A 24,496-nucleotide genomic window follows, 5' to 3' on the forward strand; every position below is an offset into this window, starting at 1 on the left:
AAAGTCAAGTCCTACCTGTGCAGGAACGATCTAGAAAGGGTGGTCCATGCTTTTATTACTTCATGGCTGGACTACTGTAACTCCCTTTATGCTGGTTTAGATCGCTCCTGTCTGCATCGCCTCCAACTGGTGCAGAACGCTGCTGCTCGCATGCTGACCGGTTCCAAAAAGAGACCACATCACTCCGGTCCTCTGCTCTCTCCACTGGCTCCCAGTTGCTTTTAGGATTGATTTTAAAATTTTACTGCTGGTTTTTAAGGTTCTTAACGGTACTGCACCTCCTTACCTGGCAGAGCTTCTTAGCATTTACTGCCCCAGGAGATCTTTGAGGTCAGCAGACTTGATGCTTTTAGATGTTCCCAGGTACAGATTAAAAACTAGGGAAGAGAGGGCTTTTGCTGTGGCTGCACCCAGACTGTGGAACAGTTTACCCCCTCACATCAGATTCTCCACAAGCCTAGGAACTTTTAAAACTGCTCTTAAAACTCACCTCTTTTCATTGGCTTTTAGCAAGATTTAACCTATTGTTTTAATTTATTGTTTTATCGGTGAGGTATTTTATGTACCTGTGTTTTATAGTATTTTATATTTGTATTTTATTGTACAGCACTTTGGTCAGCCTTGGTTGTTTTTAAATGTGCTTTATAAATAAACTTGACTTGACTTGACTTCCTGCTCCAGACACGAGGAAAATGACACTAATTTTTTTTTTTATAATTTCATCATTCAAATTGCAAATGGCTTCAGATATATTGTCTATATAATCAATATCTTCGTTAAACTGGATAAATGTAAGTGTGTCTGTGTTTATTACCACATTTATGATAAATATATTATAAATATGATCTCTACCATCCAAATAAAATCACAGCAGTATTAGTAACCTCATTAGATAGATAACACAGAAATAATCTTTATTTGTGTTAAATAAAAACTGCAGTTTCAGATTTTGCCAACTTTAATATTATATTGATCAGAAACACCAAAAAGTGTGCTATATATATATGTAAAACTCCCCTATCCTCAGGCTCGGGTCCTCTACCAGAGGCGTGGGAGCTGCGGATCCTCCGCAGTATCTTAGCTGTTCCCAGGACTGCGCTCTTCTGGACAGAGATCTCCGATGTTGTTCCCGGGATCTGCTGGAGCCACTCGCCTAGCTTGGGAGTCACTGCACCTAGTGCTCTGATTACCACTGGGACCACTGTTACCTTCACCCTCCACATCTTCTCGAGCTCTTCTCTGAGCCCTTGATACTTTTCCAGCTTCTTGTGTTCTTTCTTCCTTATGTTGCTGTCTTTTGGTATCACTACGTCTGTCACTACAGCCGTCTTCTTCTGCTTTTCTACCACCACTATGTCCAGTTGGTTAGCCACCACCATTTTGTCCGTCTGTGTTTGGAAGTCCCACAGGATCTTAGCTCCGGCATTCTCCACCACCCTTGGGAGCATCTCCCATTTTCACCTCAGAACTTTCAGACCATACAGATGTTCCTGTACACTATTCCGGCCACTTGGTTATGGCGTTCCATGTATGCCCTTCCTGCTAGCATCTTACACCCTGCTGTTATGTGCTGGATTGTCTCTGGGGCATCTTTACACAGCCTGCACCTGGGGTCTTACCTGGTGGGATAGTCCACAGCCTCTTTCTGCCATGATTAGTGCCTCTGTGCTGTCTTTCAGTCCAGCTTTGTCCAGCCACTGGGAGGATTTCTGGATGTCAGCCACCTCCTCTATCTGCCGGTGGTACATACCGTGCAGGGGCCTGTTGTTCCATGATGGTTCCTCCTCTTCCTCCATTTTCTTGGGTTTCTGCTGAGGTATTCAATGAGCACGCAGTCAGTTGGGGCCATCTTAGATGTTTGCTGTCAATTGACAATTGATGGTTGTCACATTCTGTAGACAGTATCCGTAGATAATGTTAATGATCTCACTGAGGGGGTTCAGGCCTATGCAGAACAGCAGTGGGGACAGAGTATCTCCTTGGTACATCCCGCATTTGATGGTGACTTGTGCTACTGGCTTAAAGTTGGCCTCTTGTGTTGTACGCCACATCCCCATGACCCTGATGAAGGCTCTTAGGGTCCTGCTTTCTTGGATGTCTGCCACTGTGATGACTACTGGACCCTGTTCAGGGAGGTTGCTGTGGACGCGTAGATCCACTAACCACTGAGCATTGCCGTTATGGGTTGGGTCCTTCTCCCATATATGCTCTTCCAGTATTGCTCCGTGTGTGGGGGTGATGATATCTCCCCTCTGACCTGTCGTCCTGGCTCCCCCTTGAGAGCAGTCCCTTCTTCTGAATGTTGAAAAACTGAGCTATTAGCTGTTTCGCCATCAGTGTGGATGCTGGGTATCGAAGATTCCATAGGTCCCTCATCCTATTCATGTAGGATGCCCTCAACTGGCCTTCCCAGCCGTTCTAATCCAGAGGGGAGTCACTATGAATCAAAGTTTAATAACTGTAATGGATCCACACGTCAGGGGGAAAAAGATCCACCAGAAAGAGGAGAGAATGTTAAATCCTCATTAAAAGGAAAATGCCATTTGAAATCCAAGTAAGTGTTAACACTGGAGTGTGAGCAGTTGAGGAAGGTAATCCAGGTTGGGTTGACGGATGAAGCAGCTTGCTTGTATGAGGATGAGGACTGAAGACTGGAGGTTCTTCAGCAGGAGGAATCAGACTCAAGGTGGGCGTCCAGCTGGCCACGACCTCAGCATTTTAAACCTTTTCTTGCAGTTCCTTGGTTAGAGGTTGGCATGATTGTGGCCTTTTGTAACACACACACACACACACACGCAGGCACGCACGCAGGCACACAAAGAACAATGAATGTGTTTGCGGTTAATCAAAACCACAGTCTCTAACTTTAACTGGAGTAATTTTGTAACTGACTCCAATCCAACCTGGAAATATGGTGTATGTAAACATAATACACCTATATTACACATTATTGTGTGGAAAACCTGAGTATGACTATGCAAACGCACTTTTAATTTTTTGTGTGCAGTAAATGATTTGAATAAACTGAACTGATGCACATCAGACATGTGCAGTTGTCTTATGAGTTGCCTTGTGATTCCTCTGCAGCCTGAATCATAAGACCTTGATATTTGCAACTTGGCCTACAAATTTGAGTGTATGTGATACTAAGATTAAGTGCATGCAATGTAATGTATTTGTAAAACACTGAGTGGTTTGTTTGAGCGTTTTATCAGATATATTAAGTCCCTGAAACTTCCTGTTGTCTCATGGTACAGAAAAACCCAATCTATTAACCACCTTTGGGGTTGTTGATCGTTTTTCCAGTTTCTAAGAAATGGTTTGAATATGCAGATTAGAACGTGACTTAAAGCAGGGTGAACGGACCGTTCACTCAGACATCTTCTGAAACATCAGGATCATCAGGTCTACAGTGAAGTCAGCATGAAGACTCTTAGCCTGACAGTGGGACTGCTGCTCGTGCTGTTCACCGTTTACCACAGCGATGCCTGTAAGTCTGCCAAAGTTGGTCGTAAGTGGGCTGGAAGTTCTTCGCTGTCATTTTCTCACTCTTCAAAGTCAGCTTGAATCGTTGTGGAAAAAGTGTGGTCACATGTTCGGCATGTCCTTCATTGAGACAGATATTTTCCTTAAATTTGTTTTTGTATCTTCTATCTATCTCTATCTTTCATGTCTTTGCTTAATAATCTGCCTCCAAGACATAAAATAAGAGCCTTCAAACTGTATCTTCCATTAAGATATAACAAATTGTATTTTGTTGCCTGATGAGCATTAACCTTAATTATATCTGGTATGCTGGAGAAGTCATTAGAAGCAGACACAGCACTGAGTAATCCCTGTTTTTCTGTTACAGCTAAGGCAGTGATTTCACCTGACCTTTGCTGTTTTCACTTCTTTGACAAACGGATCCCAAAGGAGAACATCGTCTCCATCGTGAAAACTCACAGTCAGTGCTCCACACCAGCATTTGTGTAAGTTTGTCTTTCACTGTCTCTTTGACACGATCACTAATGTTTGCCATGAACTAATGTATAAGTGATGTATGATCGTCCACATTGACGCCGTAACTCTCCTATTAAGAGTAAAATCTGTAAATATGAGAGCAAAATAATGATACTGATTTTTCTGCAGAATCAAGACACCCAGAAGGCTTTTCTGTGTGAAACAGACTGCAGAGTGGGCAATGGAACAATTTGTCAAACAAGAGAGAGAGTACGTTCCCCCTGTACCTCAAAAGACGACCCACTCTCTGGTCTACATGAAGCAGTTCTCCTCAGCTGACCTTCCCAGCTGTCCTAATCCAGAGTGGAGTCACCATGAATCAAAGTTAAATAATAATAAAGGATCCACAGTGACTGAAGAACATCAAGACAAAGTCATGCTTGTTTGTTGTGTCTGCTAGAAGTGAGAGAATTACAGATGCAGCTGAATACAGGAAGGCCACTGATAACAGTTTAAACCATACGGTAGTTACACATTACACACAGAGAAATTAAAATTTTAAATATTTATTTTCTCATCATTGATAAGTCACAGCAGCTTTACTATTCGTCTTTATTGCTCTTTAATTATGAAAAACTCTGAAATCATCCAGAAATGCTGCAAATATTTGACTTATTAAAACATCATGTGTTTTCTGAGACTTTAAAAAGAAGTGCACACATTGGGAGTTATAGCAAACTTTTCAACTGTAATATTAACCACAGGCCACAGAGCAGCTTCCAGTATGTAAGCAATATATATGCATTACCATCATAAACAAATCCATATGGGTAATATGTCATATCCTGAAGATGTAAGCTTTGTGTCTTTTGCTGTAAATGCAGTCTGAAAAACTAAAACATCTAAGAAAACTACGAGGGAATTAAAGAGTCTTTCTTCAGGTGTATATCGAGTATTATTAATACAATCATCATCACATGAAAATAAAACGTTACAACTCTGGGAAGAGAAACGCCTGGTCCACTGACAGCCACAAATCTGGAAATTTTTCAATTTAGAATTTTTATTGGCGAATTTGTAGCAGTGAGCAACAGAAAGATGTCTGGGCACTAGAACTTTGAAGGTTCGAAGTCCAAAATGGAAAAAGTAGCTCATGCTACGCAGCTGTTAACAGATTTTAAGTGTCCTGTCACAAATGTGGGCACGTGTAACGCTGCTGTCAGCGTTACACGTGGATGTTGATGAACACGGTCAGAGAGCAACTGTGAGTTCAGCATATTTCCCGAGGAAACTTTGGCATGCAGACTGGAGCAGCCAGGGATTTAAGCACCGACCTGTTGATTAGTTAGACGGCCTGCTCTGTCTCTGAGATACAGACAGGTAAACCCAACTGTTAAATAAATGGATCAGTGATACCAGCAGTCTGCATGCCTACATGATTTATTATTTTATTATTATATAATTTATAATTAAAAAATATATCTAAAATGAAATGAAAATTGGAGCCTTATGTGAGCTGATCCGGCAGCTTTCACTGAAATGGTTTTTCTTTCCAGTTTCAGCACATCTTCATCCTTCACTGCCTCTTTGATACAAGGACTGTTTGCCACAGTGATGTATTATCCTCCATAGTGAAGCTGTAACTCCTCTATTAACAGAAAAATATGTGAATGCAGAAGTGAGGATATATATTTATTTTTACAACAATTATTTTTTGAGTTTACAATTATTATATCAGTTTGATAATTTGGGTATAATGTTGAATGAAAAATTAATTTCACTAGTTATCCATCCATTCGCTCTCCTCTGCTTATCCTATTCAGTGCTGGGGGAGGGGGTGCCTTCAGTTATTATGGACAAAAGTATTGGGACATACTGGTCCTCAATGATTAACAGTTCAGAAGAAATCCATGCACACGATGGGAGTTCTAGCATAAATTTTTCAACTTTAATATTAACCATGTACAGTTAGAGACAGAACACATGAGAAAACAAAATGAAGCAGAAAACTATGTATGTAAATATACATAAAGAAAATATTACAAAAAATAAGAAAAAAAAAAGTATCGAACATGTTGTTATTTGATGGGTGGGTGGTTCCCAAGCATTTCAAAGTAAAATTCCATCTTGTAGGACCAGAGAATTAAACAGAAGGGTCCTGAGAAGGCGCGCTCATTGGCAAAGATGCATACAGTTTCTATGCGATCATATAGATGTATGGAAATGTTTCTAGGGCGAGTTTTACACTCCAAGTTCTGTTCTAAGTAAAAATTGTGGTTCATTCCAGACATATATTTATATATAAAAAACAGAATAACCAAATACAAACAAAGAGAAAAAAGCGCCACTGAGGAGCCTCCAGTACGTACACAATATATATGCATTACCATCATAAACAAATCCATACGGGTAATATGAAGTATGCTTAAGTGTAAGCTTCGTCCCTTTTGCTCTAAATGAAACTACTGTTTTTTTCGGACCAAAAGGCGCACTCTGAAATATAAAGTGCACTGTCGATGAACAGGTAAGGTGCACCGGATTATAAGGTGCCTCTCCTGACTGAAGTTTGGAAGTTTAAAGCATCCTGCCATGCGATTGCATTTGTCCCCAACCATTGCGAACCCTTAGGATAACTTTTGTCGAGTGGAAAAAAGCATTCATCCTCCAGCTTCACTGTGCTTATGTTACGCTAACATAGCTGTGTCGCTAGCGATCACATAGCACATCATTATATACGAGCCTGTCCAACTTCAGTAACCCTACAAACGTCACTGCTGTTTAGTTTTCTGTCTTTATTTATGTTGGAAGTGATAGCAGAGCTGTACGTTTGAATTTTTTCAGAAATCTCTCAGTCAGAACATGATATTTTAGGTTTAGGTGGAAGCTAGTGAGCTAATTTCCTGCTAATATCTAACGCTGGTAAATTTAATAAATTCTGTTTTCATGGATGCCTGGATGTTAAACTTAATTGTTACACCTGGTCATTAATTTATTAAAGATGAAAGAATTTAGGCCGTTTTAACTGTCAGTGATGCTGCAGTGTTTGTTTGACTTTAGGACCTGAACGGGACAGAGTTTAGGACCCAGATTACTCTGCGAGGCTCCTGACTACAGTAGCTCTAATGCTCTGACAATCCATTAAACGGTGCGGTTCGCAGCTTACCGAAGTCCTACTAAAACATGTTTTGACAGATATCTGAGCGCTGTGTACCACAAAATCGGTTCGAGGTCAGCAAGCACAACCAGAATTCACTGGATTATAAGGTGCACTGTCGATTTTTGAGAAAATTAAAGGATTTTAAGTGCGCCTTATAGTGTGAAAAATACAGTAATCTAAATGTAAATGACCACGGCAGAACCGATGACATGAACATGCTTTGCAGCATACTTTATTACTTATCAAACGCATGGTTGCTGTTACAAAGACACAGCTGCAGCTCTCCTGCTGCCAGATCAACAACTCCAATCACAAGACCCAGTACAGATTTTAAGCGGACGGAGCATAACTCATGACTGCGGATGCCATGCAGGACCACGCCCGCCACACTAAAACATTTAAGAAAACTACAAGGGAATTAAAGAGTCTTTCTTCAACCGTACATAGAGTATTATTAATATAATCGTCATATGAAAATAAAACATGACAACTCTGGGAAAGCTCCTGAACATGTCATCTATATAACCTGTTTAACAGTTTAAGAGAGGGCTGGCGTTTTGTTGCGTGCACAAGCTGTTTGGAACATATACAAATATAATCCTCTAAAATAAAGCCAAACACAAAGTTTTGGCTGTTTTTGGCAAACGTCTTCTTAAAAGGAAGGTGAAAGGAAGATTTCAGCTTTCTGATAAGTCGTCCCTTTGGTGGTTGGACCCAAAAGGAAAAATGTCACAGAAATGTGAACATCAGGGTTTCGGGTCTAAGACAACATCCATCACTCACGTTACAATATAAAACATCTTTATTAGCACTGTAACCTGTAAAGTTTTCAGACACCGATCAGGCTTTTTGCATATTGTCATTTATTCAAAAATTGTTAACACACACACACACACACACACACACTGCAATGACGATATCTTGGCTGCTGTGACACACATGCTTCCTCCCCTCCAGTCTGCAAGCTTTAGATCCGAGCACGTCCTCAGACAAAACATTTAGTAAAGACACTCCTACAGCACGATCCCATCTGAAGGCCCGGTCCACCAACAGCCACAAATCTGGCAAATCTTTCAAAATAATTCTCTGTATTTGTACCAATGAGCCTGGACACTAAAATTTTGAAGGTACAGAGTCCAAAATAGAGAGCAGTTTTTGCTAGGAAGCTGTTAACAGATATTTAAGTTTTCTGTCACAAAGGAGAGGACACTTTATGTTTGTAAGTCATTGAATATAATAACACTGCTAAATGACCTCAAAATTACTTTTTTCCAGGTGACTTACAAGAAAACAATAAGTATTAAAAGATACATTTGGAACAGGAGAAAAGTGTATTTGCTAACAAAGCTATTCAAAGTACAGGAGGCAAATTTTAATAGATTAGTTTTAATTTGTAATTTCTACATTGCTAACGTTAAAAATGTGTTTTTTGCTTGTTTTGTGTGTCTGACGAGAGAAAGTTCTTTAACTTAAAAGATGTAATTGCTAACAAGTGAACGAGCTCTGGAATGTAAACCAACTCTGCATCCTTTTATTTTTACTTAAAAGCTAAAAAAAAAAAAACTACACTTTTATTCTAAGATTTTTTTTTTTTTAATTGGACAAAGTAATTTTTATTGCAGGGCTGAATTTGCTAATGAGAAAAATCTGAGAAGCACTTTTACTAAAATATTATTTAAAACATGTATTTAGTGATGGGAGATGAAAATGTGTTGTGATCACGCTCCATTTTAAACAGCTACTAATGTTAACAGGTACCTAAGAATCACAGTCCACCTCCAAACTCTCTGAACGGCACATGAGAACGATCCTGCATTTCAGTGAAACGCTACCGGGACGTTTTCAGGCATTATCAGTTTACTTTTTGCCAGTTTGCGGTGAGACCGGGCCTCAGCTCCACCTGACCGCTCTCCTCAGACCCAGAATCATTCAGTTGCCTTCCCTCACGTACACTTTACCTTCTCCTCACAGCTTTAGTGTGCACACGCCTGTTAAATCTTTAGAACATTAAAAGAAAGAGTTGGTATATCTGCAGATCTATGAATACTTAGCGAACATACAACTACTACATGTGAACGATGGCTATGCATGGTCCCTGCCATGTGTTAACACCGCACTGAAAACTCAGAGGAACTCGAACTTCTCCTTGTCAGGAAATATAGGAAAATAGAATTTCACAAACACATGCATTCCCCATGGAAACAGACAGGTTTTAAGAGATACAGTAAAACCCTGCAGAGAGACGAGCGCGTGAGCTGTTGTGTGTGTGTGTGTGTGTGTGTGTGTGTGTGTGTGTGTGTGTGTGTGTGTGTGTGTGTGTGTGTGTGTATAAATGGCTTCCACAGAGAGTTGTTATGCCATGTGTTATGTTCTGTTGTGTGTTCTGAGGACCACGTTACAATGTGAACTTCAGACAGGATCAAAGGAAACAAGTTTGTAAAACTGGAGCGAGCAGTCGTGTCTCTCTTCAGAAGATCTTTCCTTTCTTCTTGTTCTTCTCCATCGTCCTGTGAGGGGTGAAGGAGAACATGAGATCAAGTCAACAGAAACAAAAATGCAGGCTTCAGACTTTATTAGTGAAATGTGGATATATGCCATATTTGTTTAATTATCATTTCTCTCCATTTTCCATTTTGTTTGATTTTTATTTTAAATGTCTGTAAATAATGAAGAGGGCTAAAACTAGTAAAACTAACTACACATTTGTTCTAATGAATTTGTCTGTTTCCAGCATTAAAAAAAATTAAAAGCCTCATTACTTTTATATAACACTGAACTAAAAAAACTTGAGCTTTAAAGTTCAAGTGCTGCTTTTTTGGAGTAAGAATCCAAATTAAATAAACAAAATTTCAGTGTGATTCATTTATCAAATACACAATCTGCAATGTTGCATGATCTGTGATCACTGGACTAAACAGACGTGGCTCAGAGCGTTAACCTTCGGTGACTGTGTCGGGTCAGAGTGTTACTCACTTGGAGGCGTCCAGCTTCTGCTGCTCGAGGATTCTCTGCTGAGCCTCCCAGTTGGCCTTCTCCTCCTCGAACACTCGCCTCTTCTCCTCCAGCTCTTTGTACTGCGCCTCCAGGTTCCTCTTCATTTGCTCGTGGCGTCGCTCCAGCTGAAGGTCGAAACATTCGACAGAGACGGGAAAGGAAATGAGCGACGGTAGCTACTAAAGCTCCAGGATGGAAAGAGTCGATCACAGCTGTCACAGGAGGCTCAAGAAAAATATCCAAGTGAGCTGCAGAGCACTGAGCTCTCAGCACTAGTGTAGTAAACACCCAGGTAATAACAATTTACAACCGTCAGCCAATCACAATCAAGAATGCTCATTGGTCATGTTATAAATAATATAAACCTACTAGAAAGTTTTAAGAATGCAATTAATAATGATAAAATTATGTAGTTATGTGTACATGGTTTCGCAAACCAACCTCAGCCTCTGAGTCCTTCAGTTTCTGCTTCTTCTCTTTAACCTTCATCTCAAACACCTGTTCCATTTCTGCCTCCATCTTCTTCATTTTCATCACATGCTCCCGGCGCTCCTCCTCCATCTGAGCCAGGGGACTCCTGCAGATCACAGAAAGAGGTTAGAGGCTTAATGTTGTTTAATGTTGTTCTTTAGCCCTCAGAGCAGTAAACTCGTCCACTCTCAGAGAAGCTGCTGCACTTCTGTGCATGACTAATGAACTGTTATGAAACAAAGAGCAAAGACTAACGTAGCCAATTTAGTTTCTTTCGAGTTTTTAGCCTGAGACTCTTTATGCTGGAATAACAATAATAAAAGGTAAAGATATACTTCCTTTCTGTTCCTATCATATACAGAATTACTGTGACAACAGCTGCTTCCACATCTGTAGCAGTTTGCTCTGTGCCCTTACAGACTGATGGTCTATATCTGGCTGGCCTTACTTGGTGAGCTGTCCCTTGGTCTTGGAGGTGTCCACACCGTTACACGTGACAGCAGCAAGTTTCTTACTGCGGTAGTTCTCGTAGTGGACGTTGTTGGTGACGTCCTTCAGATCCTGCATATGGGTCCTAAGGAACGGGGAGGGGCAAAGAAATAAAAAGAAGAAGAGACGTCTTAAATATAAAGAGATCACACTGTGGGAAAAAAAAAAAAAAAAAAAAAAAAAAATTTCACAGGACTCTGTCATCCTGTGCTTTGAGCCACTACAGCATTGTGTTGTAGATTTGCTGCTGTACTTGGGATCATTGTCCTGACACATGACTCAATTTAGGCCAAGCTTCAGCTGTCAGACAGGCTCTGGAAAACTTTGGTATACAGATCATGGACAACTTGATGACTGCAAGGTGCAAAACAAGCCCAAATCATTAGAGTCCACCACCGTGCTGACGATTGGTATGAGGTGTTTGTGCCGACACGCTGTTTGCTTTTTGCCAAAGGTGTCGCTGTGAATTATGGTGGAAGTCTAAGCCGTGCTGCCACGCTCATTCTAGAGCAAAAAGGTTGTCTCCTGACAACCCTTAGAAACAAATCGGACTTGTTCGGTCCCCCGCCCCCCCGCTGTACTGTAATGAACTTTAACGTTTAACTTTCTAACTGAGGCCTGTATATTGAGATGGCATTCCTGTTTCTCTAGTTTCTCGGAGTATTGCACAGTCTGAGCTTGGGCTGAATTTGCTAGGACGTCGACTCGCGAGAAGACTGTGGCATTATTCAGTACACGTGAATTCTCAAGACCAGTAACCCACCAAAACTACATGTCAAATTTAAAAAAGACTTTAAATTTGACATGTAGATACTCTGGTTAAGGTGTAATGAAAAATTAGATCACTGAATGAGTTATGAGTTTCAAATGTAAACAAACTGCGGATCTCTTCATCCACACACCAGGAGGAGCTGCAGAAAGACATTTAAACAGTTGCTACATCCACACAGCTGATCCAGTCTATATCCAGTCTAAAGTAGAGTCAGGGAATAATTCTGGCCACTGTGATTCTTACAAACTCTATAAAACATTGCATTTATCAAAGTGAATCTGGGCAGTAAATAGTGCACCTGATCAGCATGTTGCGCAGCACAGTGAAGTCGCAGTGTTCCCCATTCTCGACTGAAACACACGGGAAGTGAGAGGAAAACAGAGGGAGAGAGAGAAAAAGTTCAGAATTATTACACATGAAGAGTTCTCGCTGTAACAATCACAGTAATTATCACTATGTCTTAAGCTAGAAATGAATTTAAAGCATCATTATCTACATATTTTTACACTCCATGGCTGTCTAACTGCTGAGTAACTGAGTGATCAGCTGTCACCCTGATATGATGATACAGAAGCAGTCCCAGCAGAATGTCATCAACATAAGTGTGTTATTATATCAAACATATTCAGTACAGCGATACAGTGAAAAAAAGATTAAAATTATTAATACATACACACACACACAAACAGATGCAACATGTTGTAAAGTTCATTCACCCAGCGGTTACAGAGGGAGGGGTACACAGAGAGTGCGGTATTTTCAGGCGTAGTTGGTTTAAAGGGGAAAAAAAAAAGGTGTGGTAAAGTATCAGTAGAAGTAGCAGACTGATTACAAAAAAAAAAAAAAAAAAAAAAAAAAAAAAAAAAAAGGTGGGAAGATATCAGGCCATGATCACATAGGATGTAAATGCTCCAACTTGAAGTACTTCCACATCACATACTCTGTACTCATCGGCAAATTTAATGCCTGAAAATTTTGTTTTTACATTTTTTTCCCCACTATTAGCTACCTAGCACTGCGTAGGCGCTACCGCCTCCTACTGACTGACTGCTACTTTGTCCCTTTCTGCTCCGTACTGAAGACGACGATCACAGAGGATGGAAGGTGTAGAGAAACCTCTGAACGTTATGAGCCCACCATCCTGGAACCTGTAGTGGGCTTTATCTGAGACACAGACACTCTGTTTAACCCTAAAGTATTACGTTTAAGGGATTAGCAAATCATCGGCACTCAAAGCTTCATCTCTGCTGCTGTGGCTGGAAGTGAGATGAAGCTGTGAGAGCGAACTGCAAGAGTAATCCTGCAAACCAAAGAAATAATCTGAAAGACGCTAAATATGCAGATTTTAGTGTTAACTCTCTGTGGGTACATCACTACGAAAGAGGCATCTTCACATTTACTGTGCCTCCTAGCTGACCACAGCCTTTTACAAATGGACCCAGAGACACCACACAGCTAGAACAAACTACAGCTCCTGGTCAAAAACAGCAAACATAAGTGATCTCATTTCGACATGGTACAGTTAGATGACTGTGAGTTTCAGCTCAACAACAAAAGACAAGGTTACGAGGTCAGATGGGATTCTGGAAAAGGACTGCAGATAAACTGCTGCTGAAGATGTATATGGTAGATCTCCAAGCCTCCTCTTCATCAAATGTGCTGCTCCTTTATTGGCTAGCCTTCACCCCACCTCGCAGTCAATCATCATCAGGGCAGTGAACAAGGAGGACACCTTACCATTGATGAAACTTAAGCAGTCCCGCCCCTTGGCCTTCCAAGCCAGCCATTGACCTCCTGTCTCTTCTAGAGGAGGGAGCTCTGACGGAGGGGAGGGGTACGGTTTTTCAGTTACTGTCTGCACCCAGCAGGGGGCTAAATCTGGGTCTGGAGCAGCTGGGTTTACGGCTCACACTTGGCCCATAACGGGCCTGCGTTTTGGCCCAGATTCAGCCCAGATTTGGCCCTGATCAACACCAAAACCTGCATGTGTCCAAGCTGACTGGCTAAAGAGCGCAGGGCTTGTAGAGGGAGTGTGGCGGTTGGAAGAAGTAGGGTGTTATATGAAGTTCTCTGCATGACCAGTTGGGGGCTCAGAGAGGGGACAAGTAGAGGAGCTACGTGGGATCAAAGGTCACAGGAAAAAAATAAAACAGGTTGCAATTGATTCTTTTTATTATTGATGAATGGCAGAAAAAACCTGATGCATATTGTAGATTTTTATGATAATTTGTGTAATTTTTGTTCTTTATTAGTCAATCAGAATATGATGGATGTTAACAGTGCATCAGGTATTTTGAGCCTGAGTTCTCTGTCTATTTGGAGTGTTTATTTAGGCCATGATGATGAACTGCATTGGCTTAATGAAACAAGAGCAAACAACCTTTAATCTCCAACATGCATTAAGTGTGTGTGCAGACATGTTCACAGCCTTAGATTAAAATTCCAAGTACACTAATGAGTGAGAGTTCATGGTACCAAGCCACATGTTACCTTAATGACTTAAAGAAGCTGCTACATGCCCTTCTGCAAATTTCTAACTCTCTATTATCTGCTCATGAACCTATAAGCAATGTGTTAGGATGGTGGCTCCCAGTCCTTGTTCCGATGATACAATAAGGCCTGCAGACAATCCTCAGCCCACACCAGCCATCTCATCTCTCAGCGAAAGGAACCTTGTGGTGAAGACTCAGCAGTTTGTTTGACATCATCGGAGCAAAGACGGAAACCATAGTGTTAGAGTGATGTTTCGATTACAGCTGGAGCTTCAGCACCAAACAGCCTCTAGCTTTCTCCATGACTATTCACAGCATCAGACCTGGGACAAAGCTTTACATCTGCTGGTAGATTTGAAAGGAAATTGAGAGGAAATATCTTTAAATGCATCATAAAGTAGGCTGTGGTTATTTTGACCAATAGCCTTGTCAATATTTAGAGTAGAGTGGGATCTGGGAACATGAGTATCTTTAAAAAAAAAGAAAGAAAAAAAAAAAGGAACTTTGTGTCGCAAGACACACAAGCAGTCAGTCATATGAGCTTTAAACCTGTGGCTTCTAACATTTACTGTTTTCAATATAACGTTTGGCTTGTATGAGAACTTGTCTCATACGGGGAGAAAGAAAAATCCCTGTTAGTCAGGTGACTCCTGATTGCATTATACTGAACCTAAAAATGCTTTTCACTGACTTAATGAACAAAGTCCTTAGCCTGGAGCCAAAGCTGCTTTGGAATCAATCTGTGTGTTACCATTGCTGGTTACTACATGATTTACACTGACATTAATTGACGATAAGACAGCTTCCTTAGAACTGTTAAGGTTGACTCCATTACTTAACCATAGTTTTGGTTTAGAATTCACACCTTTACCACAGCAGAAAGGACTTTGTCTGCTTGGTTTCAGAATTCATTTGAAGACGGACCTTCATCATATCTTCACATTTTTTTAAGGCTCATTTCAGAAATCTGTAAGTTTATTGCAAACCAAACTGTGCAGTATAGGTCCAATTCACTAGAGTGCAATGTCAATTATGTAGCCTATACCATTATAATACCTAGTAAATCATAGGCTTTGATGCCATTTTCCTCCACTTTTCCAGTTCAGGATTACACTTGGACTGGAGTCCATCTCAGCTTTCATAGGGTGAGAGAGGGTACATACTGGACAAGTTGCCAGTCTGTCGCTGGCTAATACACAGAGACAGACAAGCATTCACACTTAAAGTCACACCCACAGATGATTTATGTTGTCTCTGGACTATGCGAGGAAGCTGAGGCACTCACACAGACCCCATTAAGGCAAACTACACAGGAAGGCCTCAGCCAGCTGGTGCATTTGAATCCAGGACATTTTTGCTGTGACGTGACAGTGCTAAGCACTGCAGCCCCATGCCGCCAGGCCACAATGCAAGGCAGCAATTCCTATGTTATTTGTTTCAATACTTCATTCTTGGCACAGTCACGCTGACGGCTGGAGGGTGCAGAAAACCGAAAAGGTCTGCTACCTCAACCTCAAAGTTGGCATCCCAGACATTCGGTTTTGCACGTGTTGCTCCATCTGTTCTGTCTGGATTTGATACGTTTTCCCCACAACGGTCTTACTAATTAGCATCTCATTTAATGCTTCTTTGTTATGGATGTAAAGGTTGTGCCAGCAGCCACACTGTGATATGGTAATCTTAAATATCAAATACTGTCAGATTTGCTAGGCCAAGGGCCCAAGGCCGCCACATCGCGCTATGCAGGACTATCACTTCTGAGCCACGACCAAAGACCTTGTTGTGAACCCTTTAAGCAGGTCATCTGCTGCCTGGTTCATTCCAAAACTCATAGTGCATACCCGACTTTGGTTCAGCAGATTTTAAAGTTAGGTATACTTATTTTAGCCTGATTGCAAATAAAGTGGTTTAGAGAACCTGGGTAAGCGTAATCTTTTCAAAATGAGCTCAATCATCTCACTGTTTGTGTTTCTTGACTTGCTAAATGTCACACTGTTCCCAGATTTTAGTAATTATGTTGGGACAACAACGACTGATTAATGGATACAAACTATAGTAAAAAATATCAAGTAACAATATACTCAGTACTCAAGTAACAATGAATCTAAATTATGTTCCATTTTTAAAGTTGGATTTCAAATTCAGAGATCAGATAACATAAATAATCAGTCATGTGATTCCCTGGTAGATCACTAGACCTCCTGCCCCATGCTAACAAGTAGCATACAGCATGATTATGAAGGAAGTGACGTAATAAGGTTTATGTAGCCTTGCTCGTCTCTGACTTCAGTCAGTCTAGATCAAGGATTTCAAAATCATTTTACATCGTGGGCCACATGCAGCCAACTTTGGGCTTATGTTGACCGGACCGATGAAACTCCAGTTTCTGTGTTTTGTTAGTGGCCATTGGGGAGGTCTTTATCAGCAGAAAAAGCTGCAAGACTTGTGAAAATGCAGATACATCAAACATTTAAGTCTTTCTTTACATTTTCCAAAGCCATCCAGCTGGTGGGATTAGAGTCTTTGCCAGGCTGATTCTGGACCCCAAGCCTTATATTTGATGCCCCTGGTCTCAATTATTTTGTGTTTAAAGCAATCTGCTTGCTGGCCATTATTTTGCTAGTGGACATTCTAGATTGCAGGTGCTTGTATAACCCTCTTGTAGATTTCCCACTCAAAATGTTTGAGTGAAACAAGCACTGTTGGTGTCATCTTTCTCCTTCACTCTTCATTACACTGCCCTGAAGTTAACATTTCTGACCTGCTGAATCTGTTGAAAGATAAGATAACCAGTGAGTGAGATATTTAGTTTTAATTCTCTCCTCGACAATGTTCTGAGATTTTTTTTGGGTTCCAAATACCAAAAAACCCTAAAACTGTAAATTTGTTAGTTCATATAATTGGCTAACAGAGGCCTGTAGGGTCTGATATGTATGTCTTACAGATTCTTTAAGTGAGTATCTCTAAGTTTCTATCAAGAACCAGGCTGCTTTTTCTAGAGGCTAATTCAGACTAAGTATTAACAAGGAGCGTAGGGGTGAGAGTCTACCAGGAACACATGAATGTATTTGGTGGGTGTTTCAAAAATAACTGTCCACATTTCTTTTTGTGCTTTCAAAATAAGGGGAGTGTTTGGAAGATTTTAAGAAAGCCCAAGTCTGATTAGAGCATTGGTTTGACCATCAGCCTAATGATGAGAGAGCACAGCAACAGAAAAGTGGAAGGAAAGGAGGAATGGGCAGATACTGGCAGGATGGAGGAGGGGATATACTTTAGGGAAGGAAGAGTGGGGGAGAAAAATGAGGCTGAAATAAAGTGAAAGATGGCTTTGTTTACCAAAAATGCCCTCTGTCAGTCATGGAACAGAATAGACAAAGAAAAAAAGAAAAAAAAGAGAGAAAAGAAAGAATGAAATAGTGAAAGACTGATAAACGGTCAACCACAGAGAATAAAACTGTATATTACTTTATATATAAATATATATAGTGAGAAAGAGAAATATACAGTGAATTACCTTCCAGAACACAATTGAAAGTGAACAAACCAGTAAGAGCAAGAAGATTCATTGCGGCTATCGGTGACACCCCAAATTACGTACACCTATTCCTCCTTTTCCAGAATCCCTATGGGTCAAGACTAACACTAGCAAAAGGAGTTGTGGTTTTGTGTGTGTACTGGAGGGAGGAGAGGCAGGTGTACAAGGTAAAAATGTAGAAACAACCAACCAGATAACTTTTTACTTGTCAAAATGTAATCGGCATCCCAACAGATTACAGTACATTCACACAGCCCTGGCAGTATCTGTCACTTCATGTATATGCAGTTCTGGGGGTAGTGTACAAAGTCTTTTAAACCTTGAACTATGTATTAATCAGAGTTTAAAACCCTGCAAAACCAAATTGTAATTGATGTATAAAAGACGGCCCAAACTTTCACTCATTTCTTCTATATAAATGATTAACAGGGTCTGGACTTCATTGGCGTTCAATCTACAGGAGTTGTTTGCTATGACGGAGAATATAAAAGTCAGAGTTTTATCCCCAAGGTTATGGAAAGTACAACTCTAAGAACAGTTAGACTGTAGTGGGAAAAAACAACAAACTGGTTCCTCTGGTGGAAGAACAAGTAGAAAAAGTTCTTTGACTCCAGAACAACATGTGGTCAGAATGTGGCTATGTGTGGACTTCTTGTTGTGTCTGATGAAGCAAAGCTGTGGCGTGAGCAAGGTCCAAGGGTTGGCAGTGAGCACACTTTTTGCTGATCTCTCAGGCACTTCCTATTGGTAGGTTAATTGACGATATAATGTCTTCTATAAATGGAAAAACATCTTCATTAGAGCTAGGTGATACTGCTGTTGACAAACAGGTCTCATCTTATTGGAGCATTTTGATGTAATTTGGCTACTCAATGGCCCCAACTTAGTGGATGAAGACAGTCCTAGAGGTTAAGTTACAGTTTTGAGGATTCCAGTTGATTCTCAGGTGCAAAGACCCAAACCTGACTAGGTCTCAAGTCTACTCTAACTGGGTTGGGAGGGATCTTGTGTTTGTGTGTCAATTTGATCAATGCCACAGGGTTCCTTTCAGCTCCACAAGGTATTCTTCTTTTATTTATAGTTTGCTGGAGGTGGAAACAAGAGCTTCAGCGATTAGCAAAGTTCTTAGAAAAGCCAACGCTCTTTGAGAAATTTTCACATTACACAACGTGATATTTTGTCTTTTATGGGTTGCATTTGATAATATTTTGAACCGACTTCCTTGTTTACATTTTGACAAGTCATTGTGTTAGCCGGTAGTTAACACACTGAGTGGGTACGGGGGGTTGTTGTGGAGAACATGCACCGTGTTCCACACTCTCAGAAATATCATGCTTCATCCATTCCAACATAGAGAACACAGTTATTGCTGGACGCTCTCAAACACCATCAACCTTCAAACACCATGCTCCAGCCTTCTTTGTCACATCAGTCATTGTCTGACCAAAGTGCAGTGACATACAGCAACTCTTAAAACCAGACGACAGATGAAAATAATCGTCATTGCTGCAAATCATAAAAGGTTTCAAGGGCCTACATTTGTTTTCTAGGTCATTTTCTAGATTTCCGGTTTGGCTACGGAATGAAAACTTGCTTTCCAGCACAGGATCAGAGTCAACCTACCTTCTGCCACACCCCATGGGTACTGACGACCTCTGACCTTCTTGCCGTTCACTTCGATAACGACATTGCTGCCAACGACTGCCAGCGGCATTTTTTCCTGGAGAACAAACAAGTTTAGCGTTGTTTTAGTTCAGGCGAGCCACAAAGTCAAGCTCAGCTACAATCCTGACAAATCAGTGAATCTCCGTGCCAGCCCACATCAGCTGACGGGCTTGGCCGAAACACTTATACACATCCAGTTAGGAAATCCCATATAGGAAATGCCATTTAAGCTACTTTAACCTGTGCAGAGATATTTTCCATCTTCCTACATTTTCAGAGCATTGATTCTTTTAGAAAGCAGCACAATCACCCAATATAACAGGATGATGAACAGAAGGCTAACACAGAAGAAGCAATATTTTCTGCTGTGAGCAATTTGAGCTGCAGCTAGCATGGCAAAGAGCTGGTTCCAGCTGTGAACTGGTGTAATAAGCCCCAGTTTAAAATAACGAGACATTATTCTGAGCTGTTAATTAAGCTAAGCTACTCTAGCAGTGTCCAAGAATAAGAATACAGAGCTACAAATAAACAGAATAAATCTGCCATAAATGAATTTAAGTGAAATTTAGCTTTAAAGCTGGTATGACTTCACATCTAACTGTTGTAACCAGTCAGGTGTGTTTCCCGCCAAACAGCTAGCATCAACACTCACTGAAGCTTGAGCGGTCACCTTCATCACATTCATACTTTTGTCAAGTTTTCATTCTTTTTCACTCTGATCATTATAATCACCTCATTTTGTCAAAGTCATCAGTCAAAAGTGGAGAAATGATCAGCAAAACCATAAGGACCCATTTTTTAACATTTATATAATTAATCTGGATTTTCTGTTGCCAAAAGTCAGCCAAACGTGTCTCAAAACTGCAATGAAAATCCAAAAGCCAATGCAGGAACCAGCTAGCTATCATCTGCTGATTTGTCTGAATTTGTCTGGAGACAATAGTCAGTGTTTCCAGACTTGCTGGCAAATGTTTATAATGTAAAAGCTAAACTGTTTTCAGACAAACTGTTGGTGTCAAAATTGCATTTTAGCAAACTCTTTTGTCGATTTGCTTTCCACATTTGACGCCTAGAAACAAAAGTCTGCTCAAACACAACAGTTTTTGGATGACAAATGGAAACCAGGAAGCATCCGGTAGAAGAAATCTCACTTCTTATTTACCATTTCTGTATATTCATGACAAAAGTGACTGCGTCAGGGAGTTATGTGCACGACAGTCAGCAAAGTTCATCAGTCCATCTTTAAATCTGATGATCGGTTATTCAATCAGCCTTATAAGTGAGATAGCAGCAGTTGTATATGTGGACCCTGACCAAAGGACACACCGATCTTTGGGTTTCCCTGCGGAGATCAATCAGAAAACCCGGAGTCAAGCTTGATAAGGACTGTGTCCTTCATTACCTTGATCTTCCGGACCAGCTTATTGTCCTCATCCTCGTCTACATCAGGAAACTCGTAGATTTTAATCTTGTGTTCTTGAATTTCTTTCATGATCTGAAGAGAGAAAGTGACCAGTTACCAACAGATCTGCATTCACAGAGCTAAGATATCACATTAGCTTCACTTGTATTAGATGTACGATACACAACGTTGCTTAGTTTAACATTACTGAATGGAAGGAGGCCCAAATATGTGCATGCCACTGTATGTGCTGCCTGTAGAAAGTAAAGAAGTTGGCACATATGCAACAACTCCGTTTCTCAGTATGCCTTAGTTAGCACTTGTAACCAGTAATGTGACACAAATGTGCAGAAATACCTGTTTTTTAAAGAGATGGCACTCCTCTGGGGTGAGTGTGTCAGCCTTTGCGATGAGTGGTATGACATTTACCTTGTCATGTAGCCTCTTCATAAATTCTATATCAAGAGGTTTTAGGCTAAAGAGGAGAAAGAGAAGGAAAAGCGTGAGGAGGACAGACAGCTACTGGCTGAGGATGCTCATGTGCTGAGAGAATAAACCATTTTCCTTTAAAGACTTTGAGTTAGAGAAATATTTGTTTCGTCCCTTTGCATGCTGGATCTCTCTTTACTCTCAGAGGCTGAATATCTACAGACTAAGACTATAGGATGGAAAAAAAAAAAAAAGCTAAAATACAGCAGAGTATGAATATGATTAAATTATTTTAAGTGGGTCAGCAGCTGTATTTGGCTGGGTGACTCACCACATGAATGAGGAATCAACTCACAAGACTGAATCTAAAGAAAATACCACAGTGTGCCTCCTTAGTTCAGAGCAGTTCAGTGGGTCACCAGCAGAGGGCCGCACAAAACTGTACAATACATGTAGCCCACAGCAAGTGACTGTCAGGGAGCCACAGGGTCTTCACCTCTGAATGCCAAGCTGTGCGGGCACACAGTCAGTCCTAACAGAACAAACCACATTTGTATTTTCAGCTGCTGGAGTGGAAGATTTTCATGTATTAAATACTTGTTTTTGCCATTTTCTGAATGTAAATTCAAAATGGCGACCGTCCTCGACACTCTCAGTTGACTGTGCAGTGACTTGTGTTAGAGATGTTGGACAAATTTTCAGCCAAAATCCTAAAGGATGTGCACTTGTCCCATCTGCTGCAGCCTCTACTCTTCCTCAGTGAGCAACACCAGAAACAGAGTCCAATACAATCTTCTCATGAGGACAACAAAACAAACACTGCGGTGGCTTCAGAGTCTTTTTTGTTGTCATTTTACATTTAGTTATACAGTATATACACTGTTGTACTAGTTCTTGTACAATGTACATGATACACAATAGAAGTCAGATTAAAATAGAGAAGCCAAATGCTTCCAGGCTACCAAAGTAGAAATGCATTCAAGGTGACCATTAGAATCCACTCCTCATGTTACAGAGTCCATAACCTTGATCCTTCTGGGACCCCTTTCCAAAATATAACTGGGAAATACCTCATGTGAAATTCCTAATCACATCACAAACATTGAGGGACTGTCATGAATGCAGTAATCATTAATTTCTCTTTTCTCTCACAGTTTATTTACAGTGTTAGCTTTGGTGCACCAAAGCTAACCACTCTGTCAGCCCACTAAATTAGTGTTTCAGTGGATTTATAGTAAATTAACCTCCTACGACCTGGCGTCCACATATGTGGACATCACATTTTGGGTTATTTAGACCAAAAATACTCAATTTTGCTCTACAACGGCCTGATATCCACTTACGAGGACATTATACCGCTACTGTTCTATCAAAATTCTAAATTAATATCCTCATATGTGGCTCTCATTTTTCTTAGAAACAAAAATTAGGTCAAACAAACAAACAAACAAAAAATCTGGTAATTCTTTGTTTTTACATTCATCAGGTCCCAATCAGCTCAAATATCAAAGAGAAATTAAAAATGCATGCCGTGGAAGGAGGTAATACTAAATAGCCCCCTGTATAATGTGCAGGTTAAAGGCTCATTATGCAGTTTAACCTTTCTGGGAAAAACTATTCAACGTAAAATAGAATCGTACACAATAAGTTTAGCATTGCATTCAAAACTATAATACAGTTATTATTCTGCCAGCTCAATGAATGACCGTCTACATGAAAGCACTTTATATATCTGCAAATGCTTTTTGCTGCATGTTGAGTTGAATTAGTTGTTCCATGAAAGAGGCCAGCAAAACAGCTGCTGGGCGGCTCAGCGAGTGAGAACAGGTTTGGATATAATACTGCTGCACCAGAGGAGAGCTGGAGTGAAGGCAGCCCCAGATAATACTGGAGTCAGAGTGTCTGGTTAGAGCAGGAGACTCCAAGGGCACTTCTGTGAAGTCAAAATCCGAAATCTCCCACACACGGACACGATTCATCAAACCAGCATGAGCGGCACTTTGGCTACATTCACACTGCAGGCAAAAGCGCATCAAATCCGATTTTTGTGACCCTATGTGACCCTATGTGACCCATATCCGATCATGGTATGACAGTGTGAACGGCACAAATCCGATATTTTCAAATCCGATCTGGGTCACTTTTGTATGTGGTACTGAATCCGATACATATCCGATGTTTTAGAAAGCGACTGCTGTTTGAACGGTCATGTCGCATTAAATCCGTCTTTTATGTCACTGACACAAGACAGACGCCAATTATCAGCGCCGGAGAAGACATCGCGAACGCTTCCTGGCCATCCAGTGTAGATGTCAGTGAAACTGTTGGGAAGACAACGTGAACATTTTATTTGTACTGTATAATCTGCAGATTCTGACAGAAATCTGCAACTATCCTTTGAAGCACCGCTCCTCTAAAACTGCAATAAGGATCATTATTAGGTTATTTACATTATTATGTAAATAACAAAATAACTTAAAGCAAAAATTGGGAAACGTAAAGTCCAAAGTCTTTATATTAAGGGCAATCAGTCAAACAGTAGTGTTTGCTCTGGGTCTAAACAGAGCGCGTTGTGTGTGACGTCTTCTTTTGCACATGCGGGCCGCTTTGAGCGTTCACACTAGAGCGCATTTGCAGTCGCATTTTATTTGTAGTGTGAACACGCAGAAAAAAAAAAAAAAAAAAAAAAAAAAAAAAAAATCGGATTTGATCAAAAAATCGGAATTGAGCATTAAGACCTGCAGTGTGAACGTAGCCTTTGTCTACAGAAAGCTGGACTCGCTGTCAGAACTCTTCTAGTTACCCCGAGGAACTAAAACATCACAGAGAGGACAAGTCTGGAAATGAGTGTGCAGTTTACTTCTAAAGCAGGATTTATAGGATTTCAGATTTTACAGCCTCATGTAAGTGACTTTTGGAGGCAGCAGTGTGGAAACGGGCCTTCTGGAGCTTGTTGCAGATCGTTTAAAAGTGGTAAAGAGTCTGCTTGGAAATGTAGGCAGATTGCTCTGGGGTGGCAGTAAAAGCGCAATTAAGCGATGCATCTTCTCAGTGAAGTAGACACTTTACTGACTTATCTCCGACTTAGAGCACTGCTCAAAGAATTCAAGAAGCTGTGGTGTGGCAGAACCATTTATGATGATTTACC

General features: G+C 40.7%; 2 protein-coding genes across 3 annotated transcripts in view; one reads left to right on the top strand and one right to left on the bottom strand.

Moving 5' to 3' along the window:
* Window positions 1-2,815: 2,815 nt before the first annotated feature.
* Window positions 2,816-4,888, top strand: LOC120440877 (C-C motif chemokine 3-like). Its single transcript, XM_039614358.1, has 3 exons — window positions 2,816-3,490; window positions 3,854-3,971; window positions 4,132-4,888. The coding sequence occupies exons 1-3, from the start codon at window positions 3,424-3,426 to the stop codon at window positions 4,400-4,402; spliced, it is 456 nt and encodes a 151-aa protein (XP_039470292.1). The 5' UTR covers window positions 2,816-3,423; the 3' UTR covers window positions 4,403-4,888.
* Window positions 4,889-7,304: 2,416 nt separating this feature from the next.
* Window positions 7,305-24,496, bottom strand: part of LOC116322527 (septin-7-like) — a 44,826-nt gene continuing 27,634 nt past the window's right edge. For both annotated transcript variants that reach the window (XM_031742615.2, XM_031742614.2), the window contains exons 6-13: window positions 21,277-21,394; window positions 20,920-21,012; window positions 19,476-19,572; window positions 12,124-12,175; window positions 11,013-11,138; window positions 10,535-10,670; window positions 10,073-10,218; window positions 7,305-9,606 (exon numbers count right to left, since the gene is read on the bottom strand). In XM_031742615.2, coding sequence (XP_031598475.2) covers window positions 9,567-9,606; window positions 10,073-10,218; window positions 10,535-10,670; window positions 11,013-11,138; window positions 12,124-12,175; window positions 19,476-19,572; window positions 20,920-21,012; window positions 21,277-21,394 — 808 coding nt within the window. In that variant the 3' untranslated portion in view covers window positions 7,305-9,566. The remainder of the gene's footprint in view (window positions 9,607-10,072; window positions 10,219-10,534; window positions 10,671-11,012; window positions 11,139-12,123; window positions 12,176-19,475; window positions 19,573-20,919; window positions 21,013-21,276; window positions 21,395-24,496) is intronic.

This window comes from Oreochromis aureus, linkage group 7, assembly GCF_013358895.1.
Source record: "Oreochromis aureus strain Israel breed Guangdong linkage group 7, ZZ_aureus, whole genome shotgun sequence".
Taxonomy (NCBI): domain Eukaryota; kingdom Metazoa; phylum Chordata; class Actinopteri; order Cichliformes; family Cichlidae; genus Oreochromis; species Oreochromis aureus.

What these genes read in the sequence shown, in the direction of transcription:
- LOC120440877 (XM_039614358.1), top strand. Translation starts at nt 3,424, where the DNA reads ATGAAGACTCTTAGCCTGACAGTGGGACTGCTGCTCGTGCTGTTCACC. An exon ending in CGTTTACCACAGCGATGCCT is followed by an intron (nt 3,491 to 3,853) that starts GTAAGTCTGCCA and finishes TTTCTGTTACAG; the next exon opens with CTAAGGCAGTGATTTCACCT. An exon ending in TGCTCCACACCAGCATTTGT is followed by an intron (nt 3,972 to 4,131) that starts GTAAGTTTGTCT and finishes ATTTTTCTGCAG; the next exon opens with AATCAAGACACCCAGAAGGC.